At 48.4% G+C, this 22,873-nt stretch overlaps 2 protein-coding genes across 4 annotated transcripts in view; both read left to right on the top strand.

The window, feature by feature from the left end:
* PURA (purine rich element binding protein A) overlaps positions 1-15,833 on the top strand; it is a 19,828-nt gene extending 3,995 nt beyond the window's left edge. The window contains exons 2-3 of one of the 3 annotated variants that reach the window (XM_052684520.1): positions 12,519-12,584; positions 12,671-15,833. The gene's annotated coding sequence lies outside the window, so the exon portion shown is untranslated. Of the gene's footprint in view, positions 1-12,518 lie in introns of all 3 variants that reach the window. The other 2 variants (XM_052684521.1, XM_052684519.1) reach the window with 2 other exon arrangements.
* The window catches only part of CYSTM1 (cysteine rich transmembrane module containing 1), a 62,554-nt gene continuing 41,967 nt past the window's right edge, over positions 2,287-22,873 (top strand). Inside the window, exon 1 of the mRNA XM_052684455.1 lies at positions 2,287-2,376. Within this exon, the coding sequence (XP_052540415.1) occupies positions 2,287-2,376 (90 nt within the window). The remainder of the gene's footprint in view (positions 2,377-22,873) is intronic.

Genomic DNA, 22,873 nt, shown 5'->3' on the forward strand with positions numbered 1-22,873 from the left:
GGCCCGGACGGCGGATGCCGTTGGTGGCAGTGCGGGGCCCGGCCGGTTGCGGGGAGCCTCTCGGAGCCCCGCGAGGGCGGCTTCTGGTGAGTGGCTCCTTTGTTGCCTTTGGAATCGCACTGTAACCACCTTTTTTTTTCTTTTTCTTTTTCTTTTTCTTTTTTTTTTTTTTTTTTATGATTACCTGCAGTGTGACCTTTGTCCCTTCGAACTATGCAAGCTCTTAAATGTAAACGAGGGATCGGGGGGGGCGGCCGGTGCCGTTGGGTCGGATGGCGGTGGTGCTCTAACCGGAACACCGAGCGATAAGGCGCGGTTTGCGCGCTGCGCGCAGGCGGAACGCAGCTCCGTGTTCTGGCAGCGGTGTTAATGTCACGTAACGGGACTGCGGGGCCGGGAGGGGATCTCTTCTTAAAAGGGGATTTAAGGTTTTTGTAACTGGTTTTTGTTGTTTTATTTTGTTCCATCAAACTCTAATATTATTGTCAAATTTTTTAGGCGTTTAATTTGTAAAAATAGATTTTGCTTTGTATTGGCGTCCAGAAAATAGGGATTGACTTAAAATTTCTGAAGCCAAGCGATCAAGTACCTTTGTAATAAAAAGTCACTGGATCTGTACCAGCCGTACCGACTGTTTTCATTCCGTGTGCGCGGCCGGGCAGAGCCGCCTCCCCGAGGAGCAGCGGGGGCAAGAGCGGCGCAGGGCAGCGCGGTGCGTCGGTGCGGCTCCGCGCCGCTCGGCGGAGATCCGGTTGATCCGCGGATCCGCTGAAAGCAGCCACGCTTTTTCTTTACGGTTTGTGAAAACATCAAGCCTGGGGTACGTCCTCACTCCACGCTTCTCCCACCTCGATTTCACTCAGTGCCCCAAAACGCTAAAATCGTATTTGGGGAGTTTGGTTACCGGCATTTAGAACGAAACTCCGCTCTCTGTTGAGGTGAAGTGCTGCACTTTACATCTTCGCAGCCCTTGCCTTCTCCAGGCTCTGTCTCTTTCCCCTCTTCTCCAAGTTGAATGGATAAAACCTTTTTTTCCCCTTATTTTTTCCTTTTTTTTTTTTCTTTTTTCTTTTTTCTTTTTTTTTTTCCTTTTTTCTTTTTAAGTGGAATTGCTGTATGCTTTGGATCAAAGACTTCAGAGGATCCACTGCGTTTGGATCCCACACCTTGGCACCGACGCAGTTTGTTTCTTTTTTTTACTTAAAATCCTGACTTCCCGTTGCTCTGAAGGGTGCAGACACAATCGGGCGGCCTCGGCTGTTCCCAGGCTTTGGAGCTGGAAGTGGAAATCCTGATATGAACGTACAAGAACTGCGGGGAATGCTTGTGGGAAATTCAAAGTGCAACCAGAACCAGCCAACCTCGTAGCTTTGCTATTCTGACGTGCTGAAAACAGCCTCCGTTTCTCGTAGGTGAGCTGGAAGTCAGAGGGCAGAAGCAAATTGCCACCTGACTGCTCTTTTTGCTCCTTCAAAACCCTTTTGCTCCCTCCTGGCTTGGACCGTTTGATCAAAGGTCTCACCTGCCCCCAAAAGATGACAAGTTTCCCTGCTAAAAGGACTCTGTCAAGATTTATTTTTAATTGCAATTTTAAAATCCTGATTTGTACCTTTTTACTTCTTCCCCTTTGTTTGCTTTTCTGTCAGGCTTACCCAGACTTTCCTCTTCTTCTCTTCCGATCCTCCTCTGCTGCCTTCCCTCTGTCTCTGCAGAAATGTAGCTGCGGGCCGCGGCTCTGCTATTGCTTGGTTCTTACAGGGAGCCCCGCGCCAGGCTTTGCACTTCGTGCACATCCCTTCTCTCACCGAAAGTTTTGTTCTCTCGGTTTTGTTCTCTGACGTGCAAGGATGGGTGGAAGGATCAGAACTTTGGGTGGCAGAACGGAGGAGCTGGCTGCACGCGAAGTCCTGTCAGAATGTTTTGACACAAGTGACAAGGTAAACAAGCTGCTTCCATTTTTACCTCGAGTCCCGAAGCTGGCACAATCTCCTGTGCCTCTTGTAACAATGAGAGATAATTTCAGCCCAGAGCATTTTTTCGAGCCGACGGTTCCTTTCCTCTGGTTCCTTTCACATGAGTTAGCTCTCTGGCACCGCAAACTGTTGTGCGTGGGCTGTGAACGTGGCAAGGAAAGGTGTATATATAGTTTTCAACTAGTTAAGGCTAATCCAATGAACTCTCCAAACGGTGACATTTCTGAAAATCCTGCTTGAACCGGAGCCCGATCTTTGGACCCGAAGCACGTGGCGTTCGTTTTTCCTTTTGCGTTGGCTCTCCTTTGTCGAAATGACTGAGAGCGCTGGGCTGACAGCTCCTAAAAGCGCTGCTCCCTTCCGGCTGCGGGATTCCCTGCGCCGGAGCGGGACAGCCCTGCGGGTACGCGCGGGGCTCAGGGCTATGCCGTCTCCCCTCTGTCGCGCTGTCTGTGCCGACTGGTTGCGCTGGATCTCGTTTGCGAGCTGCTTTCCGCCCACCTTCCCCTCTTTGTTACTCTTCGGAGGATTTGGGTTCGTGCCGGAACTGTTACAGCGGTACCCGCAGGCCGGGCGGTGAGCTCGCGAGGCAGCGCGGCGCATCTCAGTGCTCGCACAGCGCCAGGGCTGCGAGCACCGCAGGGCCACGCGTCGCTTGGAGCTGCTGCAAGTCGGAGCGGTGTGGATGTCGCGCAGAAGTAGATGCCAAGTGTCAGTTGTTAGTCGTCCCGAGAGTTACTCTACCAACAGCAGGCTCGATATTTTATTGCAGTGGGGACGGCGGTGCTGGGGAATGCGATGGAAAGGTGTGGGCTTTGCCCGCCACGCGGAGGATCCTGCGGCCGCCAGTGAAGGCGCGGAGACGGGAGCGGGGCCGGGCGAGAGGAACCGGCGCTGCGTACCGCTGCTCCCGGCCCGCCGCAGTGCCGGGGCTGCACGCTCGGCTCAGCCGTCCGAGGGTGCGGAACGTCTCGGAGGGCTCTGGGAGAGCGTGCGGTGGGACGGGGCTCAGGCTCCGAGCCCGAAGGCTGCAGGAGCCTCTTCCCCAGCGCCCCGGCCCTGAGGCTGCCGTGTGCAAAGGGACGGCGGGGGCACAGCCCCGCTCGGGGCCGCAGCTGGGGATGGAGCGGCGGAGCTTCCCACAGCCGCGTTTGTGGGAGCGGGAGATGTATGGGGAACTCGGGAAGCGAAATGCTGCAGAAGAGGTAGAGCTGAATTCCTAGCACAAGGAATGAGGTGCGTTTTCAGAGTAAACGCCGGCTGGAGATAAGCGAGGAAGAATAAAGATAGAGGACTGACTGGCTTTGAGCGTTGGCTGATGACAACGAGGCAGAGCGAACGGCTGCACGGTCCCAGCAGCCCTGTTCAGATGGACACGGTGGGCACATGTGTGCTGGGGGAGACCGGCCCTGAGCTCGGTCCCCCACGGCCACCCCTACAGCTGGGATTGCGTTGTGCCCAGGCCGGGCTTGGGGTGCTGCATGGGGCAGTGCAGGGGACCCAAAGGGCCTCCCCTGGCTCCATCGCTCAGCTCAGGAGCACGCTTGTGCAGAAAATCTTTGTTGTGCGCAGAGCATACCATTGCAAAATACGTGTCTTAGCCTTGTCTTAGGCTTAGGACATGTAGGAAACTGAAGTGAAAAGAGGGCTGACTGCAACACTGGCACTAAAGGTTTGTTCTGAGCCTTCCTGGCTGAGGTTTTTGTCTGAAACACTACCTGAAAATATGCAGGAAGTGAAGAAAAGCTTCATTCTTTCTGCTGCAGACTGGAGAGGTGAGAGGTGTGGGGTTACTGCAGAGGGCCATGTGCCCTTCTTGGCGGTGCAGGCTGGGAGTGAGAGGCTGCTGGGAGCTGACCTGCCATGGGCACGCCCAAGTGAGCGCTTGTTTAAGAGGTTTGGACCTCTATATGTTGAAATGCTGCACTGGTAAGCATGTTCTCTTCTATGGAGAGCCTATTTGTAAAAGGTGACTGCATGACAATGTTAACTCAAATGAGTTTGGGTTTCCTGTTGGATACGGCAAAGAGACTGCATTCTCAGTCTCCACTGGTGACTGTCAAGGAATCAAAGCTCATGTCTTTATTGACAGCATCTTGGTGGGTCTGACTATTGAGTGACACTGTTCTGCTGGTGTGTGCCTTGAGGCGTCTCATGCTGTCATGCGGGGTGCAGCCGTGGCTCAAGGTGATGAGCTGGGTGTGGGGCTGGCATGCACGGACGTCTCTTGTGTGCGCAGATTCTGTGTGTCACCAGCAGTGCTGATGCACCACCCAGTGCTGGGACAAAGCTGCAGGCTTTCGTTGGAGGCTGGAGGAGGCTGCTGTGCATCTGTGGAACCACAGAACATCACGTTGGGTTGGAATGGCCCTTACAGCCCCCCAGCCCCATCCCTGTGGTGGGCCGGCTGCTGTCCAGATGAGGCAGCTCAGGGCCCATCCGTGGCCTGGGTCACCTCGAGAGATGGGGCACCGCAGCTCTCCGTGCAGCAGTGCCAGGGCCGGGTTGCCCCCTCATAAATGTGTGCCTGTGTAATCGTAGTGCTGGGAGTGGGCAGTGGAGAAAATGAGCAGCGGCATTTCCTTCCTTCCTTCCTTCCTTCCTTCCTTCCTTCCTTCCTTCCTTCCTTCCTTCCTTCCTTCCTTCCTTCCTTCCTTCCTTCCTTCCTTCCTTCCTTCCTGCCTTCCTGCCTTCCTGCCTTCCTGCCTTCCTGCCTTCCTGCCTTCCTGCCTTCCTGCCTTCCTGCCTTCCTGCCTTCCTGCCTTCCTGCCTTCCTTCCTGCCTGCCTTCCTGCCTGCCTTCCTGCCTGCCTTCCTGCCTGCCTTCCTGCCTGCCTTCCTGCCTTCCTGCCTTCCTGCCTTCCTGCCTTCCTGCCTGCCTGCCTGCCTGCCTGCCTGCCTGCCTGCCTGCCTTCCTGCCTGCCTTCCTGCCTGCCTTCCTGCCTGCCTTCCTGCCTGCCTTCCTGCCTTCCTGCCTTCCTGCCTTCCTTCTTGCTGTTGCTGGTGAATGTCTTGATATGGAATCAAGCTCAGATCACCAGGTGCTTGTGAGATCTGCAGCACCATTCAGCCAGTGCATTACTCTGGTCACAGGCTGGGGACAAAGTTGTTTTTTCTTTCTACCTTTGCTTGGGTAGAAAGGCATGCTGCCGTGTGCCTTGGGCAGCACCTGTCTGGGCGGGACACCTCGGGGCATCGCTGCCATCTGAAGGGTAGCCTCACTGCTTGGCATGCCCCACACCTCCAGGTGGGACTGTCTGTAGTGTTTCACAAGGGAGTATCTTCCATTTCTCTGTAGTTGCACCACAGTTGGTGAGTGCAATGGAAGCTGTTGGCTTTAGTGCTGTAGTCTTCTGAGGTTTGGAATGCACTTTTCCCAGGCTTGCCTTTTGTTCAGGTGTTTGTATAGGCAGAGGATCTCAGCCAGGCCATGTTAGGAGCACGTGTCACCTCGTCAGCCTGTGTCACCTCGAGACTCATGTACCACCTCGAGACCCATTCCCAGGGCTGTGCGCCTCACCCCATCAGCAGCAGCAGGCCCAGCTTTCACATTTCTGGGCAAACTGTGAAGGCTTACTGATCTGTCAGTGCTTCAGGAAACCATGGGGCTAGGAAGCGTAGATGAAGGATTTTGTGAAATCTGGTATTTAAACCTCCCACTCAAATGATGATGAGGAGAGCTGGCAACATAGCATTGGCTTATCAGGAGCTGTGTGGGCAGGTCAACTGAAGAAAAATGTTGTGTGAACGGCACCAGAAGTGAAGAAGAGAAGCCAGAGTCTTGTCAGGTGCAGGGTTATAACCACATAAATACGGTTCTTTTTCTTAAAAACATCATTTTATTTGAACAATAAAGGATGGGCACCCTTGCCAGGCGCTGCTGGAGTGCAGCCTGACCAGACAAGCAGGTCTCTAAGTCACAGAATACTCACTAAACCATGTTCTTCAACACAACAGTCTAGATATTTAGGATTATTCTTCTAGAACAAGTAATTCTGAACTAAGCACTGCAAATTAATGTAATTGTCAGCTCTACTATCATGAATGCAAATAATCTGCGGATACGTCTTCTGACAATGCTGTGTTCAAAAAAAAAAACAACAAAAAAAGCAGCTTTCAAGCTTCATCTGTCAATAGAAATCCTACTAAATGAGTCGTGCAGGTTGCTGAGAGGCCACGTGTAACTTACTGTGTCCAATGAAAGTCTCTAATTGGTTAAAAGTAATTAAAAATAGGGACTCTATGTGATCAGAAAGCCAAAATCCTAGTTTAATTATGGAAATGGAAGAATATTAGCTTAATTAGACTAGTTACAGCAAAAAGAAGTGTGGAAAGGATGCACTCTGTGAGTGGTTACACTGTGAGCTCCCGAAAGCGTTTTGAGGGCGGAGTTGCTGAGCTGGTGGAGAAAATAGCAAATTAAATCATCTGCAGGTGCTCGTGGTCTGTCCTCACCTCTGCACTGACTTCTGATTGAGGAAATTTGACTCGGAAATGGCCAGGACTGAGGGGCAGGTTATAATTTCGTGTAAGCCTTGGCTGTGTGGTTCTCTGTGTGCTGAAAGGGGCTGTCAGAGGGCGGGGAAGTGACTTCGGGATGGACAAACGCAGAGGATTGATGGAGGGAAGGATGGGCTCCGCTCCTGATGATGATGTGGTCCATCTGATAGATGGAAAAATGGATCTTGGAAGATATCAGAGCGCTTAGGGCAGTCCTGAGGCTGTCATCTTCGGGTATGGAAAGCTGAGATACTTGAGAAACTATATTTGGTTGCCTGGGAAGAAAAGAATATGCAGGATATCAAGGTGCAGCTTTCCAAAAGTCTTAATGCATGCTGAGAAAACGATAGAAAGGGTCAATAGTGAGCTGTCATTGCTTTGCAGTGGAGGCCGGTCTCCTCTTCAGCTGAAGAGGAACTGGAGTGGTGGCACAGGAAGTGGACGAGGTTTTGGGAGGAGCGATAGAAGTAGCGCTGGGAGAAGGCTGAGGCATCTGAGGCTGAGCTGAGGTGCACCTGGAGCATATGGCCGTTTTTGCTGGAGGGCATGGGGTGATTTTCAGTGAGTGTGGGGCAGGGGGAGGCTGAGAACAGAGCTGTGGGTGCTGGAAGAGCAACCAGATGTTGGTCTGGAGATTTTAATGAGAAATAGGCGTGTGGTCAAAACGAGAAAGTCTGTGTGACAGTGTGGAAACATGACATAAAAACAGTCGGAGTAGACTGCTCGGTGGTTTGAAAAGACTTTGACATAGCTAGCCTGACTGAAGCATAGTGGGGGAGAAGATGATGAAAATACTGCAATGGCTGCCATCAAACCATACAGGATACACGGGTCATAAAGGTGTGAAGGAGCACTCGATTTAAAAGTTGCCATAAAACCCAAGAGGAAATTGGAATAGTGGTGCTCACACAACCAAACCTGTGTCAGAGATAAATTCCACATTGTAATGAAACAGAGGTATTGAGACACCTTCTATTCCAGACGAGGAAAAGGTTATGGATTTCATGGGACGTGAGGGAAAACCAAGCTCGTGCGTCTCCATAAAACTGTTAGAAAAGGTAAATTCAATTACGTCGGTGCTATCTGGCCAGATGGTTTTGGAAGGAGCTGGCTAACATTTCGATGAACAAACATCTTGATTTACTTAAAGAATCATTTATTTTAACAGCCTGTTGTAGAGCTAGCCTTGATTTAGGACTAAAACGTAAGAACTGGTTCAAGATATAATTACAGCTGAGTCATTAAATAGCAGTGACCACAGTACAATTACAGGTTCAGCATCCTCAGGGGTGGAAGACACTTTACTAAAAATGAGTCTTGTGTTATAAAACATTGCAGGGGAGAACATCAGAAAAGCAAAATTGTGAGCCTGGTCAAGGTAGCTCCACAGACACCTGGAAATGTTCCAGACACCCAGGTTAGGAAGAGCTCTGTCACAAAGGAGCTCCAGAGCCGAAGTGTAGGGCAGAACAGTGAAATATTTATAAAAGGAGGGACTTCTGGAGCAAGACTCTTTGACAAGACAGAGGTCCAGCTCTCCCAAAGAGTGCCGGAAGAGCCATGCTGTGCTGCAGGTCACAAATTCAATTTGTGGAAATTAAGCAGTTCAGCAGGGATGTTTTGGAGAGCCGGAGACCCTCGGGAACAAACGATATTTTAAGCATACAAGCGAGAAGGCTCTTCAGAGGATCTAAACGTGTAGGATTAAAGACACAGTCATATTTTCTGCACTAATTTGTGTTACGTAGAATGCTCCAAAAATAATGTTTCCTACTAATTTCCACAGAAGTTGCAGCAGATGCAAGGAGCACAGTGACACTATCTGACAGAGCAAATTCTCAGCTACAGAACACACTCTCAGGTGTGCATTTTTGTCAGTGATGCGCAAGAGCCTGCATGCCATGCTCGTAAAAATCTGCACCAGCCGAGGTGACCACTGTCACTGTCTCCACCGCAGAAACACACCATCCACCGCCTTACTGCGCTCACACCCACTGTTCAGTCTCCAGAAGATGTCAGCAATTGCTGATGAATGTCAGCGGGTGCCATTTTTTCCTCATGGAGGAATTTAATTCTACACCTTTGCTCCATACTCACTTCCATGTCAGATGCCACACTGTCATACCACCCTTCTACTGCCATCTATCACGGAGCAACAAAATGTAACGGGATATTGGCGGAAGGTGCAACCTTTGCTCTCATCCCACCATCATCCACCTCTGTCATCATGGGCTGACATAACAAAGCAGGAGGCATTACTTTTGGAGCACGGGGTGCATTCAAGAGGCACCTTTCTCCCTTCGGCAAGGATAAGGAACGTATCTGCAGCTTGTACCTTTGAGGCAAATACAACACAGCCAGGTAGCAAATCCAAGTGGAGGAGCAATGCGCACCCACACAGGAGTTTTTAAAGAGCTGGGGACAGAACACTAAAGTTAGTAGTAATTATAGGGTCTCCTAAAAAATAGCTTGGTATCCTCCATGATTAGAATACATCCTAATGGTGTATTATTAATAATAATAACAATCATAACAATAATGTTATTGTTATTATTAATAATGACATTATTGAACAGGGCACTGGGAATTGTAGACCAGCAATTCCTTGTTTGAGGAGTAGCTAAAGTAGTATCACATGTCAGTATGTGCTAGGGTGAAAGCAACGTACCTTCTGCAAGGAAAGATCGTGTTTTCCAGGTAATCTGCCCAAACCTTTTAACCTGCTGGCAAATGGCAGGGTGCAGAGAATCGGGGGATTTTTATTTGGATAAATATGGATCAATATCATGGATGCCTTCTTTTGCTACCGCTGATATTGATCAGCTCAGGGTAGAAGGAAGCTTAGTCTGAGCTGGAGATGGAAACTTTCCTGGGCTCGGAGGCGGGGGTATTTCTTGAGTAGATCTGCAGACTTTGAGCAAGTGAGTTTTCTTTGGGAGGCAGTGATTTGTCAGAACCAGAGTTGCAGGGTGGAAAAGGGTTGATTTTCTCTGGACTTATCTGGTGAGCACATCTAGGTCAAAGTCTGGTTGGCCAAAGAGGAGACACAAGCGCAGAATACTTGGCAGCACGACATCTAGATTCCTCCTGTGATGTGGCAGCCCCAGTTCAAATCCTGACCCTGAGCTAAGGCTGCCACATCCCATAGTATGCCTCAGCAACCAATGAGTCCGGATGTATTCAGCTTTTTTTGTTTGTTTGTTTGTTTGTTTAACCAAACCAAGCAAAAAACCTGAAAGTTGTTGGTTTGGTAGTGGGCAGAAAGGGAAGGTATGGGGAGAGAAGCCTATCCAGTTCTTTCCAGGTCTCATCTAGCTCTGTATTTGAGGCTGCCCACACACATACGTGTGCATGTGTGTGCAGACCTCCCCAAGGACCCAGGAGGTGAGCTGCTGTGAGCAGGAGCAACGCTTTGCTGCTGTAGTTCAGTTTAAGGCTTCTTAAATGTCTGAACGTCCCAACATTCCCCTGGCTCAGAGGAGCACAAGCTGGGTGTGGGCAGTCTGCAGCTGCAGGGAATGGCCTCTGCTAGGACAGGCAATAGATTGAGAGAAAAAATGTCAGTGATGCTCTGGAAATATATCTAGGCTTTAGAGGACTTGCTCATTCAAGAGGAAGAGTGTCTTCCCTTCAGCATCTGATTTTGGGTAGAAAAACCAAATGAACTGAAGGTGCCATAGAAATTAACTGTGTATTACAGAGTTAGGTGCTAATGTCTTAGAGGCTGCTGTGTTTGAACTCACATGTAATACCATTCATTACGTTCCCAAGTTGTTCCTCTGCTGTTTTCCCTTGGTAAGCTGGCCGTTGTCACTGACACAACCTTTGTCCCCCTCCCTGAGAAATACCAATTTCATTATGTTACTCAACTCTAGTGAAATTGTATCAGCTGACTTTGAAGTACACAGTATAAAAACGTCGTGGTATGCTTGCATGGTAGTTATTTGATGTAAGAAAATGCAAAATCTCTTGTGCTCTCTCTTTAGGAATTTGGGCTCTGAGTTTCACTGGGGAGTGCTGTGTGTACCCAACTGCATGGGGTCAGGCCCACCTTTTTTAAAAACGTTTCACATCTGAGGTTAGAAATGCTTCAGAAGACAAATCAGCAGAAAAGCTGTCTGTTCTTGGCTCAGATGACAGTAGTGACTTGTACTAAGGACTGTCCTTCCACTTAGAAAACTGCACGGCTGCTTCTGCTTTAACTTCTGTCAGAGGTCTGGCATCTTGGCACAGGTGTTTTTTTCTAAATGTACTGAGTACAGTTGCCTTTAAAATCCTCTTAGGTACATACAGTTATCATTGGTGTTCTGTAAACTAGCTCTCTACTAGCATTCACATTGGACTAGGCCTAATATTCTGAATGTCAAAAAATGAAAATGAACTTATACCCTTTTATGCAGTTCTGCCCAGGGTAGTGGTGGGTTGGTTTGTCTGTAGAAGTACCAGCAGTGCTACGTCGGTCTTCCCTGCTTTACCTGCGGTGATTCTCGGTGGGAGAGCCCAGATGTGTGGGCTGGAAGCCCACTCTACTTTCAGTTGAAAGTTATGAACTGAAAGATACAGGCTCAAATCTATTTTTCCATCCGTTGTTGACACCGAGGTATTATAGTGATGAAGTCCTTGGAAACACTTGGACAAACTCGGCTGTAACACTGAGATAATGCATCTTTTCCATTCTTTTCTTTTGCCGTCGATCGAGTATCTGAGCGTTTTTTGTCATGTAAAATGTTTAACTTTGAGTAAAAATTACTCCACTATCTGTCAGATACTATCCCTTCTCATCCCATAAATCCATTTAGGCTTGATTATTTGTAGTCTTCCAGGAAGGGCCGACTGTGTGCATTCCCAAAGCCAACACCTGCCCCAGTGAGGGAAGGAAACCTTTCTGTAAAGGCAGCGCTGCCCAGGCACCCACGGCTCTCTGCTCCGGGTGCTCTGAGGCCCCAGCAGGGCAGGGCTGTGAGACAGGCTGTGCCGCAGCGGGGTGGGATGACGGCCCCGTCCCACAGCTGTGCCCCATGGGGGCAGAAAGCTCGCAGCTCTGGGTGCGGTGCGGGGCGGCCGCTGGCAGGCTCTGCGCGGGGCACAGGCAGCCTGGGGTGCTGAGGTGCCACGCACCAGCCTGCACTGCAGGTCACCCCGCACGCTCCCTGCCTTTGGGTCCCAGGAAAGGGAAATTGGAACTTTTTCGGGTCAAGAAAACTCAGTGAGGGTGACACCAGGCCCCTGGAGAGCGGAGTTTTTCCCGCAGTAGTGCCGGCTGCTCACACTTGCTTCTTTTCAGCCATTGCCCATGGTTTGGTTTTGCTGGGTTCTTAGCCATCTTGACCTCATGTTTGCAAATATTATTGGTAATATAATGCTATATGTACAAATGTCTGTGTGGCTCGTGTATGTTTCTGTGGTTCAAATCAGCCACAGAATTCTGGAATTTCATTGTACTTTGGTTAAATGTTGGACTTTTAACTCTTCTACTGTATGGCTTCTTGATTTCTCTTGTCCAATGTGGACCAACTCTCTATTTTTGGAAATAAATAAGCATGTAAATAAAATGAATGGGTTTATGCCACTTACAAGAAAATGCTTCATTTCAAATATTCACTCAGACTTGTATATTTTATGGCATCTCACGGCGCGGCCGACCCATCGCAGCCGAGAGGCTGAGGCAAAGCAGCCTTCGCGGTGAGATACCATACGATGTGAAGTCCTTGCCAGGTGCTGTCGGCCAGACAGACGCTGTAGGGCTGCGGGGTGAACGGCAGTCTTGTGGAGGAGGGGGGCCGGGAAAGCAGTGAGTAGTTTGCGAGGAGCAAAGAAAAGAGACCTGGCATTGTGGTGCACATGTGGCTTCTGGTTTGAGGTGTCCCTGTCCCTGTTGCCGGCAGTGCAGGGTGCCCGGCGCCAGCCCTCGGCCTCTGCCCGCAGCGCAGTCCCGCAGCACGTCCCGCTGGCGCGTGGAGAGCGGGAGCACTATGACTTTTTTTTCTTCTCCATATAAACCAATATTTACCAGTAATCCTGTGTTTCTGTTTTTGTTTTTTGGCAGACTTTTACCAGTAAATATCGGTTTATTCCTGAAACCAGAAGCCCTATACATACCTTTGTTTATAAGGTCAGTTGTCATTTCGTCTCTCTCGTTCCCCACTCCCCCCAGTACAAACTGGCAGGTGATTGAAAGGTACCGAGCTTTCTTTCTAGTTTTCCTACTCTGCAACTCTGGAAATGGAGCCCGCAGGACCTAGAGCCTTCTCTTGGTAACGTAGATTGAAGTTTACAAATTATTATTTAACACTTTAAAGTCTGCTTTTAAGGACAGCAGTGTTCCCATCTGCCTGCTACCAGGCTGGTAGAAATTCCTGCAGATGCTTGGCGTGGTTCACCTTCCCAGAGCCTGTGGGCAGGTGTCTCACAAAGCATCTTCAGGTTTGGGCTTGGAAAGTAATTCCTCCAAAAGTACATGCTACAAAATGGCATTTCAGTTTTACAGGGAACAGGATGGGGGGAGCGGAGGGTGGGAACTGAGTATGGATATGTCTTTTTCTGATTTTATTTTTTTTCTTTTCATTTTTCTCTATATTCTGCTAGAAAGCAAGGCTTCCGTTTTGGAAAAGAAGCGTGAAGTGGGGAGGAGGGAGAGAATTTGAGCATTGCCCATCCTAAAATAGTTTTAAACACTTTCTCCAATGCTGATGGAAAAGGCAGGTGAAAGGTCTGATCTGATCCTTAAAAGGACATTGCTAGGTGTTTGGGACTCCAAAAGCAGCTGGCGCTTCTTAATGACTGCAATTGATTTAGGCAATTTGCAAAATTTGGTCTATACTAAGACGAATCAGCTTGGGAGAATTGAAGACTCCCTTTTTTTTCTAAGAGTTTGCAACCCAAATGCTGCAGTACTGTGCTAATACTTGTGAAACAGCAAAGCTGGCAAGGAATAGAAAATGAGTTGACTGCATGGTCCCAGCCAAATTTTTTTTTTCTTTTGGACAAACAAAATGAAAAAATCATAATCAAAACCACCCTGAGCCAAAAAGTGCAACCTCCATAGAGCAAGCAGAACAGCATCTCAAGTGATTTGATTTGGTCTTGTCATGCACGGTTGGCAGGAGCATTTCTGGTATAGCTGCAACCTAACCATGTCCCTTTAAGACCAACTTCATCTCGATGAAACAAAAGACAAGGTTTTGCACTGTAGAGCAGATCAAAGCTCCTGCAGCCTTAGTTGGAGTCCATAATGACGGCAGTCTTCCAGCTGTACACTCTGAGCTGAAAACTACCTTTCCTCCCCTTTTGCAGCCTGTGTGGTTCTGATTGCTGGCAGTTCTCTAATACAGCTTTAATCTGAGCATTTGAGGCTGGTCCCACCTTACCTTCAGACGTCTTGCGGAGGACTCCTGTTACCCGTTTGGTACCCAAAAGCTACACCCACCATGAGAAGTCACTTATTTTTTAAAAGGCAGTGATAGATTACCGTCTCTAGTTCTAATGGAAAAATTATACTGCAATGCAACTTTATAATAAATTGTTCATATATTCATAATTCCGTGGCAATCCCAAATTGGAGGATGGATCTGTTAAAGGTATATATTAGTCTAGATTTTTTCTTATTGTAAATACTGTAATTTTATAATACTGTCAATATTTTATTAACTTAGAAATATTTAACAGAGTTTAATCTATTGTAGTTGATTTATTTATAAGTTTATGTTGCAGCCAATACTGAACTGCATTCTAATGTAAGATTAACTTTCAGCATGTGAACACTGATTTAATCTATTATTGGAAAGATTGAAAATAAGGAAAAATTTCACTCTCAATCTGTAATATTTATCCCGCGATCAGCAGTTCAGAGTTTTTAATGAAACAGAACAAGATTTCAAAAGCTCATGAACTGCAGTTGGATCGTGTCGTTTGAAAACTTGAGTTTTGAAATGTACCTGGCTTTTTCACCCTGTTGGCAGTGAATAAGATCGCTTCAGTACCTGAACTTTAAAGTACAAAAGTCTTTATTTTGAGCAAAGGGACACTCTCAGATTAACATTAGGTTCTTGTTTTAAGGGAAGAAAAAAAGAAGCAAAACTCACCTCCCCAGCACCCACGTTAATTCCATCTCAATCACAAGGAAGAAACATTTTTTCTGCTGGCTTGCTAATTGGCTCAAAGCGTTCCTGGAGCTGTGCTTGCAGGTGAGCTGCAGCCGGGGGCTCCCACTGCTCCAGGCGCAGGCTGGGGCCCTTCCCCAGGTGTGCAGCTGCACACTGCGGCCTCGCGGGGGCAGATCCGGTCTCTGGCACTGCTTTATAACCATTGTCAAGGTGGATGAAAGTGCGTAAAATTTACCCTTTGTTAGGCTGAAGTTTCTCTTCACAAATTTGCTTTTTTTTTTCCCCCACATATATCTCTCTTTTAGCCTGACAGTGTCCCTTTAACAGTACAAAGATGTTTACTTTCTCTAAAAAACTATTACAAGTGACTTTGAGACAGAGGAGAACTCATCTGTAATATGTTTGCGACATAACTTGCATAAAGATATCAAAAAACATAAGGGGTTTTCATGGGAGTTGTTTTTTTTTTGAGTGTAAAAGTTAATCTTTATTAGAGATGTGCCAATCTATACTGCTTTATTGTAGTGTTGTTACACTTAGGCATTTCAGTTAACTTACAAAAATATATACTGTAACAGTATACTTTGTACAGATTTATTTAAAATTTATTTGAAAACTGAAATAAATTAGGCAGAAAATAAAGATATTTATTTTTCATTTGACAATGTAAGAAGGTATCATTCTTTTGGTTTTAGTGCACTGGTGTGTACCAAGCCTCGGAACCACTGTTTTCTTCAGTTCCTAGTATGCTTTCCAGACACTGTGGATATGTGTGTGTGTACTGTTATGCTTCTAACTAAATGCCAACAACGGAGTTCGTTGCTTTTATACATCCCAAAGAAAAGCTCTCCACCATTCACTTTCTGTTTTCTGATGAAAAGATGCATGTTTTTGAACAGTGTCATTACAAGTTCCGCCACCCCACTTTCACATCAGCTTATGCCAGTGCCAGGATGGGAGGATTTGCCTGCCCAGTGACTTCCCCAGTACACCACAGCCAGCAGTGGCATCGGCAGGGAGCAGTTCGAATGCGTGTCCTTTGGGCTTTACGTAAAGCAAACGCAGAACAAGAAAAATCGAGACGTTAAATTCGTTAGAAAACAAATTCCTCGTTGTACAGTAGTATGGAAGTCAACCTGCCATTCATAATAGAGTCTTATTTTTTTGAATGATCTATTTAAAAGAACAGCAAGCATTGTATTTGCTAGTAAAGCTGAACTGTTTACATGGAATTACTAAATAAATTATTTGATCTAAAATGGCTCTCATCAGTGCTGATTTTTAATGCTGAAAATTAATTTTGGCAGACGCTCATTTAGTTTGTGCTGTTCTTTAAGATCTCCCAAACCAAATTTTTAATGCATCTTTTTGTTTTAAATTAGGTTCTGAGGAAGACGCAAAACATGCATTTCCCTGGGAGGTGTGACAGGAGCACTCCCAGAGGTTTTCCAGCACTCTGCACATCACCACACTGTCCCACTGACGCTGTCCCACCACGCTGACCTCACTGTCCCAAGCTAACGATCCTACTGCAGAAGCAGAGCAGGGCCTGCGGGCTGAGAGCCCTGCAGCAGCAGCACTGCGTGGCTGCCATTCTCCCTGCTCTGAGTCCCATCAGAGAATCACAGAATCAAAGGACAGCCTGGGTGGAAAAGGACCACGATGCTCACCTCGTTGCAACCCCCGGCTACGTGCAGGTCGCCAACCAGCAGAGCAGGCTGCCCAGAGCCACATCCAGCCTGGCCTTGAGTGCCATCTTTTATCTTGCGGATAGGTATTTTTTGAGTAGAAAGTGATGGCCGAGTGGCACAACTCCGTCCTGCAGGGCAGTCAAACCCAGCTCTGGCAGGCCGAGCTCACGGCACGTGGTCCGGTTCATTTTTCAGCCGCAGGAAAGCCCCGCGCCCCGGGCTCCAGGCCCCGTCTGCAGGCTGCTCTGTGCAGCCGGGCTGAACGCGGGCCGTGGGCGCGGCTCAAGGCCCGGTGCCCCCAGTGCGGCTCCCCGCCGTCCGAGGCCCGGCAGCCGCAGAGGGTCCTGGAGCCGGGCCTGGCGCAGGGGAGCCAGCTGGCACGGCAGAGAAAGGCCTGCGCTGCCCCGCGGCCCGGCAAGGCCTGGCGCACGGAGCGGCCTTGAAGGGGGCGCAGCCCGGCCCTGGCACCCGGCCTGCCCGAGGGCACGTGCCCGGCGCCGGCGGCCGGTCAGCAGCTGCGGGAGGGGAAGCCTCGTGAAGACCGAGGCAGAAGTAGCGGCAGTCCTTGCAGATGCAGAGTCTGGCCACACCGTGTCCCCATTTAAGCACAGCATGCGTTTGTTCTTTATTAGGAGCTGAAAACTGAAAAAAATGAGAGTACAAATAATGCAATCTATCCCGTATTTCTCATTTGCCAGGCTTCCTTGAACAGCATGCTAAGGCACGCGATGTTTAGTTCAATGCTGTCAGCGCTAGGTTCCTGCTTAGAAAACCTATCTGGCATTTACATTGAACACCATTTGAAATGCTTTCAGAAATGGATGTTACGCTTCATATCCAGGGCAGGATTCCCATCCTCCTCAAGGTGTGCTCGTGCGCAGGCTGCTCCCCGCTGTCCCTGTGCTCGCAGGGATCGGGACTCAGCTTGGGAGCAGCAGACCCCCACCCAGCTCCCTGCAGAGCAGGGCTCCAGCTCATCACAGCCTGGGCTCCCCAGGGGCTCTGCCATTAGCACAGCACGTAGTGCATTCTGCTGCTTCAACAGCAAGTCATTCTGCCCTCCACTTCTTTTTCTGTATGGAATATTTATGTGCATCTTTTCCTTATAGGAGGAATAGCGTGTGTGGTTTTGAGTAGTATGTTCCTGGTAGTTTGCTTTCTGCTTTGGGGGAACACGCTGATAAAATGGCTACGCTGGTGTGAGTCACACCAGGAATCTTATCTGGGACAGAGGTTTCTCCAAGCTGACACCTAACAGCGCTGACCAATGAACGCTGCTTCAGAAGTTACAATCAGATGTTCTCTACCTTGGTGAGATGCAAAGCCCTTTTTCAGGGGGAAAAAAATTATCCAGATTAGCATTACCTCTCCCCCCTTCATCTCCACCTCTCTCCTTCTTGAGAGGAATTACAAATATAGCTCAGGAAATGATTTAACCTGCTGCTAAGCCTCACAGCCGTAATAGTGCTGTAACACAGGGACCAGCAAAGTCTATAGGGCTCCTGTGACATGCCCACAGCTCCAGCCCCACTCTCTCTGGTGCTTCTGTTCTCATTTTAAAACAAAATGCAGATTGAAACATCAGGTAGTGATCATAAACTTGCATTTTCAGCAATTGCTCTCATTCATTTTTCACTGATAGAGTGGTGCTTGAGTAATTTTGAACATTCTCATATGGTTCATCTTGCCCATCTTGAAACTCACTGGTTTTTCCTAACGTGACTGAATGATAGAATCATTAAATCACGGAATAGCCTGAGCTGGAAGGGTTCTGTGAGGAACATCAAGTTCAACACCTGAGTGAGTCCATACAGGGCAACTTGAGAGTTAAACCATGCATCTATAAGCATTGGCCAAATGCTTCTGTAACTTCACCTCAACTGCCTTCACTCTGGGACCTCAGCTGCTCCTCCAACATCTTGCCCTTAGAGCCTTCCCTGTCTTTGTAGCCCTCCTTTGGCTGCTCTTTAAGAGACTTATGGGCATCCAAACCTGCACACAGTACTCACAGACAGCGAGACTGCATCACGGCTGGGCAGAGCAGGCCAATCACACCTTTGGCCCAGTTAGCTACAGTGAGCTTCGTGCATGTCCAGGGTAGGGTTGGCCCTTTTGGCCACCAGAACACACTGCTGACTCATACTGAGCTTATCATTAACCTAAATGCCCAGATCCCTTTCTGCAGGGCTGCTTTCCACACACGTCTCCCAACCTGTACATACATCCAGGGTTACACTGTCCCAGGTGCAGAATCTAATATTTGTTCTTGAAATTCATATGTGTGATGATTGCCCAGAGCTCTAATCTATCACTGTCTCTCTGTAAGGCCTCTCTACCCTCAAGGGAATTGACAGCTCCTTCTAAGTTAGTATCACCCACAAACTTAGCGTGCGCTCAGTCAAAGCTTCCAATCAAAGCAATTCCTTTGCATTGGCTTTTAGGCATCTGCAGAAAGCCTGGTATCGTTGCTGGGAAGTGGTTCAAGTAGGTTAGTCAAGAATAGCTACCACAGGGTGGCATTCTTTGACACAGGAAACCAGAGCAGGTGCTTCTGTTATCACCTTCAACACTGCTCGCATGGAAAGACAACTGAAACATCAACTGGTATCTCCTCAGTGGTGCCTTGTAGGCATTTGGGACAGAGACTACTCTTGATTTCAAGAAATCATAGAATCATAGAATGGTTTTGGTTGGAAGGAGTATTAAAGACCATCTAGTTCCACCTCCTGCCAGAGGCAGGGCTACCTCACACTAGAACAGATTGCCCAAAGCTCTATTCCAGCGCTTGCAGGGAGGAGGTACCCGGGCCACCTAGTCCAGTGCCTCACCACCGTGAAGAATTTTTATTTATATCTTAAATAAATCTATTAGCATAAAACCATTATCCCTTATCCCATGACTACATACTTTTGTGAAAAATCCCTCTTCAGCTTTCTTGCAGGCTCCTTTAGGTAGTGACAGGCTGCTTTGAGGTCTTCTCAGCACTTTCTATTCTCCAGACCGAGCAACTCCAACTCTTAGAACTTCTCTTCACATAGAGATGCTCCAGCCCTCTGATGATCTTCGTGGCCTCCTTCGGACTCACTCCAACAATTCCATGTCTTTTTTCATGGCCTCAGAGCTCTATGCAGTTCTCCACATGGGGTCCCATGAGAGTGGGACAGTCCCCTTCCTAACCCTGCTGGCCACCCCTCTGTTGGCTTTCCAGGCCGCAAGAGCACACCGCCAACTCACGTTGAGGTGCTCATTAACCAGCACCTCAAGTCATTCTCCTCAGGGCTGCTCTCGGTGCATTCTCCACCCAGCCTGCATTTGTGCTTGGGATTGCACTGACTCAGGAGTGGCACCTTGCACCTGGCCTTAAGAAACTTCATGAGGTTTGCATGAGCCCACCTCTTAAGCCTCTTGAGGCATAGCATACGATCTATGGCATCCCTCCCATACTGCAGTACATGTTGATCCCACCATAATTGCAATAAGAAGGCATAGATATGAACTTATTCCAGCTCCAAACAGCTTCCTCTTTAACCCAGAAGAGCATTATAGCTGTAAAGACATAATTTATTTCACTTCAGATTTATTTTTCCAAGTTTTAAATGTGGAGATGCTGAAAATGGGAAAGAGAGGCACTTAAACGGCAGAAGGAACACTGACAATAACATCAAATAATTGTTCAGGTGGGAAACCAACGTGACATTTGTTGCAGCCACTCGCATCAGGGATGGGAGAGACTTGTCTCTTACTGTGTTTGACTTTACAACTTACCCAGAGTTCGAGCTGGCCCGTGAATGAAATGCCATTTCACAGATGGAAAGTGATTTCTGCTCTTGGGCAAGGAGGGAGGGAGTGGGATGCCTCACAAGCTGCTGCTCTGCGCATCCCAGATGAGCTGGTGCACAGGTGCCTGCCCCAGCTCCTGACCAGCATGCAGCTGCAGGCAGCGCACTGCCACCTTCCTGCTGCTGGGAGCGGTAGGAAGGGGCTGTCTTTGCACTGCAGTACAGCAAAAGCACATGGATGGCACTCGCTGTGGGCACACGGTGCTGACAGACGCCTGGAAGACCTTGACCCACAATACAGATGACAGAAGAGAGCAAGAAAGGCAGGGGAAGGGGAATTGCTGGTTCTGAATGAGGAAGCCCAGTTCCTCTTCCCTGTGGGCACTTGACTTCCCTGTACTGATGTGTCTCCTTTAGCTAGATTGTAGCACTACACCCTGCCTGGCTCCCCAGTGGGAGGAACAAACACTTCCACCATTGACCAGGCAAGCAGAATTTTACTAAACAGGCAGTTCTCAGAGTAGGAGAGTGCCCGAAGCTCCATCTCCTTTGCTCTGCCAGGTGAGATGAACAGCTGCAGCTGTAAACTTCATCCATATCTTTTCCTCTCTGGCCCCAGCAGGATCTTCCCACTATAGTGACAGGTGGGAGAAAGCCTGGGGCCTGCCCTGCTGCCAGGCGTGAGGTGGCCAGGCACCCATGCTTTTTCCCATCCCGGAACAGCAAGGAATCATTCAAGAAATACAGAGATACAAACATTTAATAAGGATGAATTAGTAAACTAAATATTGCTTTAATGTGATCTACATACAAAATGATTTTTCACTTTGTTACCCTTCTGCACACCTACCAGCAGGGAAAGAAAAAAAAAAAAAGAGAGAGAGAGAGAGAGAAAGAAAAAGAAAAAAATTGACAGTATTTCTATTAATTTAATAAAAGCTTGCAGTATTATGACCTTCCATAAACATCTTTCAAGGTATTGACACATGGCATACTGGGAAACTTCGGTGCAGAAAGTAGAGCTGACCTGAGCTTCTCTACAGGTACTGTCATAAAAGAGGCTCTGGCAGCAGATGAATCTTGCAGCCCACCCGAGGTGGTATAAAATCTATGGCTTTCCCATTCCTTAAACTAAAGATGCATCAAAATATTGGAACAGTAAAATATACCTGAGAGGCGAGAGGCGAGCAGCACCACTAATTCTCTCAGTAAATGAATGACCTGTTTGGAGCCTGCCTTTGAGTCCTGTGAGTCCTGTAGTCAGAGGACTGCCCACATGCTCCCTTGGCCACGCTGTTCCTTTCTAAAGCGGTCTGAGCTAGGGCTCAAGGAACCCATGGAGAGCTCTGGGGTGATATGACAGATTGCCTGGTCCGTTCTCCTGAGGCAAATGTGGGCACACAGCCATTGGAGGACGGATGAGCCAAGGCACTGCCAGTACTCCCAGCAAAGCCTGGCACTGCTGGGGAGAATGTGTGGCAACAACTACTGTCAGTCTGACTGACCTCTGTCAGTCTTAAGGCCATCAGAACTTGTTGCCAATGCATTGCACAAACCTGGTACCTCCCTTGGCCAGGTTGAGAGATGCCAAGGAACAGCCAGGGAGGAGACCTCAGCTCCAACTTGCGACCTGCTCTCAAATGATTAATATCCCAGTGTCACAGAACTGGGAGGATGCTGGGCAGGGTCTCCTGAGCTCTGCTGTCCTTCTTGCAGATTTGTTCCCTACAAGCAATTATTTTTGTCCTTTGCAGTTAAGGGAATCCCAGATGTAGGAGTGGCTTGAAAGGGAGAACCCAGTTTTCCAGAGATGAGTTAAGGAACCAGGTGAAGAATAAATGACCAGCTTTATTTTCAATTCACATCACAGCTGTGCCCAGTGAAGCATTTCATGTGTCCAGGTGTCCTGGATTCACTTCTAAGTCTATGTTTGGCAGCAGCCCAGTCCTGCAAAGACATGCAATTCAGGCTGTTTGTCAAATGAACAAACCTGTGTCAAGTAACAAATTCCAGTCTGTGCCATGTGTACTCTTGTCTGAGTCAAGCTCTTCCTTGCAAGTTGTTAGAAAAGATGCATCCTGAGCCCCGGCAATGGGTAACTAGACAGTATGAAACAGATCCTGGGCTGAGACAGCAAAAGGCTGCCCAGTGTGATCTCACTGTGGCAAAGATGGGGTACAGAAGAGCCCTGCCCCTGATACCTCCACAGCTGGTCCTGCCTGGGGGTCAGCTACAGCTGGCATAGTGCCTGCTACTTCACTGCTTCCTCCAGCTAGCACCAAGCCTCCAGGTCACCTCCTCTGTGGGGACACAGACTTTGTCCAGGCCCCAACCAGCTGCTGATGCTGCACTGGGTGCCACAGTCATTTCTGACTGCCTGTGGAGCTGGACTGGATGAAGGCATCCAAGGCAATATTGCTTGGTAAAGCAGGATGTGCTGGTGCAGATTGCAGCCTCTTGGCAGAGCTGTGCCAGAGGAAGAGGAGGATGATGAAGGCAGTGCTGTGGGAGCTGTGTTTCCACTGCACCCCCCTTTGGTGCAGAGCTGGGCCAGTGCTCTAGGTTCAGAGTAGAAGTCTGACTTTTGGGCTCTTCTGCCTTTCAGCTATGCACCCTAAGGCCGTTCTCCCCAGACTGATCCTTGACATGAAATGGGAACCAATGATCCAGAAAAATTTAGACCATCTGTCTAGCAGCACAACATCAGAGCTCTCTCAGATCATTCATCCATGTGAGCTTTCAGAAGACCTGCTCATCTGGGCAAAGTCGAGTTGGCTACAATTTTTTTAATGACACTGCTATTCGGAAGAAAACAACTCATTGCTTCCT

This window comes from Tympanuchus pallidicinctus, unplaced genomic scaffold (assembly GCF_026119805.1).
Source record: "Tympanuchus pallidicinctus isolate F22 unplaced genomic scaffold, pur_lepc_1.0 scaffold21, whole genome shotgun sequence".
Classification (NCBI taxonomy): Eukaryota; Metazoa; Chordata; class Aves; order Galliformes; family Phasianidae; genus Tympanuchus; species Tympanuchus pallidicinctus.